The 3,767-nt window shown below is 37.4% G+C and overlaps 1 protein-coding gene across 1 annotated transcript; it reads left to right on the top strand.

The window, feature by feature from the left end:
- Positions 1-2,053: 2,053 nt before the first annotated feature.
- Positions 2,054-3,139, top strand: LOC107740302 (B2 bradykinin receptor-like). Its single transcript, XM_016552684.1, has 2 exons — positions 2,054-2,895; positions 2,995-3,139. Exons 1-2 carry the CDS (start codon positions 2,054-2,056, stop codon positions 3,137-3,139), a joined length of 987 nt encoding a protein of 328 aa, XP_016408170.1.
- The last annotated feature ends 628 nt before the right edge of the window (positions 3,140-3,767 follow it).

The following is a 3,767-nucleotide window of genomic DNA, read 5'->3' as shown; positions in this document are numbered from 1 at the left end:
CCAATCAGCTGCCATGTGACAGTGATGTCGCCAGGACAGTTTGAGCTAGACCTATCGGACTGCGCCATCTAGAGTTTCATGCCAGAACTATGTATATATGTTACACCATTATGTGATTATGTAAACAAACTGGTTAATCATTTATTTCAACCAGAAAATAACTGTCTGAAAGAACCATGTTTTTCAATCACTACACTAATACGTTAACACACTTGTTTGCACTATATGTACTGTGGACATTAGCATTGAGGGGAAATGAGTAGAAATTGGTAATAAAACATAAAACGTTTCCATTGGTCAATAAGTATTACTTTATATTGTTTGGGGGGGTTACTATGTTTCCAACTCAACAGTTATGTTTATTTGGTCTACCAGAAAGAATTCCATAAATATAAATTTTACAAATTCAGTCTATAAAGTCATGCATTTAAGAAGTCATTAAAAAAAAAAAGACTTGTTCAATCATTCTGGAATATCACTTTAATATCTGGCTTATCTAGAGTTGCTGTGTCATGAATTGAAGATTTGTTGATAGGTAGCATCACGCTTGAGTCATAATGATTATCTTCATATTAGCTTCATAACAGTGCAAGTGTTTTACTCGGGCGAAAGACAGCCAGAGCATGACAAACGGAAAGTGAGAACAGATCCAGGCTTCCAGTGACGACAGCCTCATTATGCATTTATAAGAGCGCCTGTCTGATCTCACCAGCATCTAGTTGAAGAAGATTCAGCCAGACAGCACTTCGGAAGTGAACAGATAGTGACTCTGGATCTACAATCTGGAGCTGCCACTTAACATGAAAGGTAGGTGAATTTCTAAAAAGTCAGTGGGACTTTAATAATAATGCTTATTTTCAAACAGTACAAGTTACATGACTATAACACTAACAGGTTATGTTAACATTGGAAAAAAAAAGTTACTTCCATTTAATGTTACTGAATAATTTAATCCCCAGATGGAACATTTTAATATAGGTTTTCCTGTAGCTCAATAGGGCATGGTCCTACCAAGGCCACAGTTTTGGGTTTGATTCCCAGGGAAAACAAAATTAATTTTTTGGGGATAAAAACATCAGCAAAAAAAAAAAAAGTGTAAATCAAAATCCAAAACTGAGATTAACTTTTTTTGTGACACATTTTGCTAGTATTCTGCCTTTTGCTGAAAATGTGTAAGAATGTTACTCCCTGGGAATTTCCAGGTTTTGCTCATGCGGATCCATTCCACCAAATGACACCCCTTCATTCTTTGAGTTGTATTCAAAGTCTGGTTGTTGTTGTTTTTTACTTGCAAACATGAAGGAAACTTCAAACTTCATCCATTCAGGAAGAAACAGCAGGCTTATTCTTGAACATAAGGATTAAGCTTGGGGAAAAAATGAAATAACAGAAATATTATTATATGTTTTACAAGAAAATACCACTTCAGGCGTTCTACTTCAAATGTGTTACTTGCTACTTCTTTCTAATTGTTACATTTATTAGCAGTTTCTGAGTGAAAATGTTTCAAAGTAAATTATTCATCATTTTTCCCCATTGTAGTCTTTAAGGATTTACATTTTTTTATGCATATGTTGCTTATGTACATTTTTATTGGCCTTCTTTTATCCACATTGGAGAAAAAAAAGGATATAGAAACAATTTTCAGAAAATTGTTTCTATATCCTCAGAAATACTCAGAAATTGCAGTCACATTTTATTTTAAGGTCCAATTCTTGCAAACCATTAACTATGACTTTTGCCTTAATAAACTACTAATTTGCTGCTTATTAATAGTTAGTAAGGTAGTTGTTAAGTTTAGGCATCGGGTATTATTAGGGATGTAGAATATGGTCATGCAGAATGTGCTTTATGTTAGGCAAGCTAATCAGCAACTATTTAATAGTGAGAATTGGTTCCTATACTAAAGTGTTCCTGAATTTGCTAGTAAATTTCACAATTAATTACAAAGAAACAGCAAGGAACACATTGAATTAAGCACAATAATTTGAAAGACTGAAAAAGTAGTTTGCTTTGCTAATCACCATATTGTTTAACATTTCACAGTGTCCCAATGGAACTAAATTCATCAAACATCTGCAATGATACAGTCGCCTGGATATGGCTGTCATCTCTCCAGCCTCCATTTCTGGCTATTATCAGCATCCTGGGAGTGTTGGGCAACAGTCTGGTCCTTTGCGTGTTCTGCCTCCAGCGGAAGCCGTGCAGCGTAGCTGATGTGTATCTGGGCAACCTGGCAGCTGCAGACCTCATTATGGTCCTGTGTTTGCCCTTCTGGACGGTCACCATCGCCCAAGGCTATCAATGGAACTTCAGTCAGCTGCTCTGCAAGGTAATCTGCACCGCCATCTCGATGAACTACTACTGCAGCATACTCTTCCTGGTGCTGGTCAGCGTGGACCGCTACCTCGCCTTGGCCAAACCCATGAACCCCAGTAAGCTGAGATACCCCAAATGGGCCAAGCGTATCTGTGTGGTGATCTGGATGGTGGGATTCGTGCTCAGCCTCCCAACTCTGCTCTTCCGAAGAGTAGGTTTCTTTCCATTCATAGGGGTGGATGCCTGTTACCTAGAATACCCTCATCTAGCCTGGGTTCTCCAACGGAACATCACGACAAACTTCGTTGGATTCCTGCTTCCGCTGCCGATTATTTCTCTTTGCACTTTTCACGTGGTCAGAGCGCTTAAAAACCGCGGCCTGGTGATTCAACCGAGAGTTCAAACGGAGAGGAAAGCCGCTCAGCTGGTTCTGACGGTCCTCACAGTGTTTCTCCTGTGCTGGACGCCCTTTCAGCTGGTGCGGTTCCTAGAAACTCTTGACTACTTTCAGCTCATTCCTGGGTGTCTCTGGGAGAATGTATTGCAAATAGGCAATGAGCTGGCTACTTATTTAGGGTATAGCAATAGTGCAATAAACCCTTTTTTGTATGTTATCGTAGGGAGCCACTTCAGGAAGAGAGCTCAAGGAGTTTTTCAAGGTCTTTTGTGTTCTAGCCGCAAGAGCAACTCCTCTGTGCACTTAAATGTTACTGTTATTAGCAAGTGCGGTGACAGTCCTAAAGATAAGAGAATAACACCGCTGGAACTGAGAGCTGTATATCCACCCATCAAACCTCATATGATGTGTAGATCGCTATGAAGAGACGAAGAAGCTCAGCTGGTAGAGGTCAAAGGTTTGATTGGTAAGACTTTATTTTGATGGTCCCCCAACAGACATTTTACTGACTATAAGTAACTTTGCAAGTGCTGTAGGCCAACTTATTCTACTAACCCTAACCATAACGTAACAATGAGAGTTAGTTGTAGTTTCAAAGTGTCATGTCAGTGATTGCTGATGAATTTGCACTAAATTATTTTGAAAAGACTTTTGTAAAAATGTTTCTGAACATATGTGGACTTGTTTAAAGATGTATGTTTGGTTTTAATGCTATTAGTGAATTTTATTGCTAATATTTTACTGTTCCTTACAACATTTAATTTCCACTAAAGCAAATTTAATAACCACAAACCTTTATTTATTTATTTATTAAACAAATCCAGAGTATATCCAAATTATTCAAAACCAAAAACTGTGAGCTTGTGCTTTTTTTTTTTAGTTATTTTATGTATTTTTTTTGCATTGCACTTGGTGTCTTTCTTTATGAACATGTATATGTATGTATTTAATGTACATGTATTTTATAATACCTATGAATTTGTGTTATAATATATATGTTACTTACACTTTATATGTGTATAAAACCATTACTTTGTACTGCTGTAATACC

The sequence above is a fragment of the Sinocyclocheilus rhinocerous genome, unplaced genomic scaffold (genome assembly GCF_001515625.1).
Source record: "Sinocyclocheilus rhinocerous isolate Xijiao unplaced genomic scaffold, SAMN03320098_v1.1 scaffold2240, whole genome shotgun sequence".
In the NCBI taxonomy this organism is placed as follows: domain Eukaryota; kingdom Metazoa; phylum Chordata; class Actinopteri; order Cypriniformes; family Cyprinidae; genus Sinocyclocheilus; species Sinocyclocheilus rhinocerous.
The sequence above is the reverse complement of the archived record's forward strand: the minus strand, read 5'-3'. Positions and strand labels throughout refer to the sequence as shown.

What these genes read in the sequence shown, in the direction of transcription:
- LOC107740302 (XM_016552684.1), top strand. Translation starts at nt 2,054, where the DNA reads ATGGAACTAAATTCATCAAACATCTGCAATGATACAGTCGCCTGGATA. An exon ending in GAGCTGGCTACTTATTTAGG is followed by an intron (nt 2,896 to 2,994) that starts GTATAGCAATAG and finishes TTTGTGTTCTAG; the next exon opens with CCGCAAGAGCAACTCCTCTG.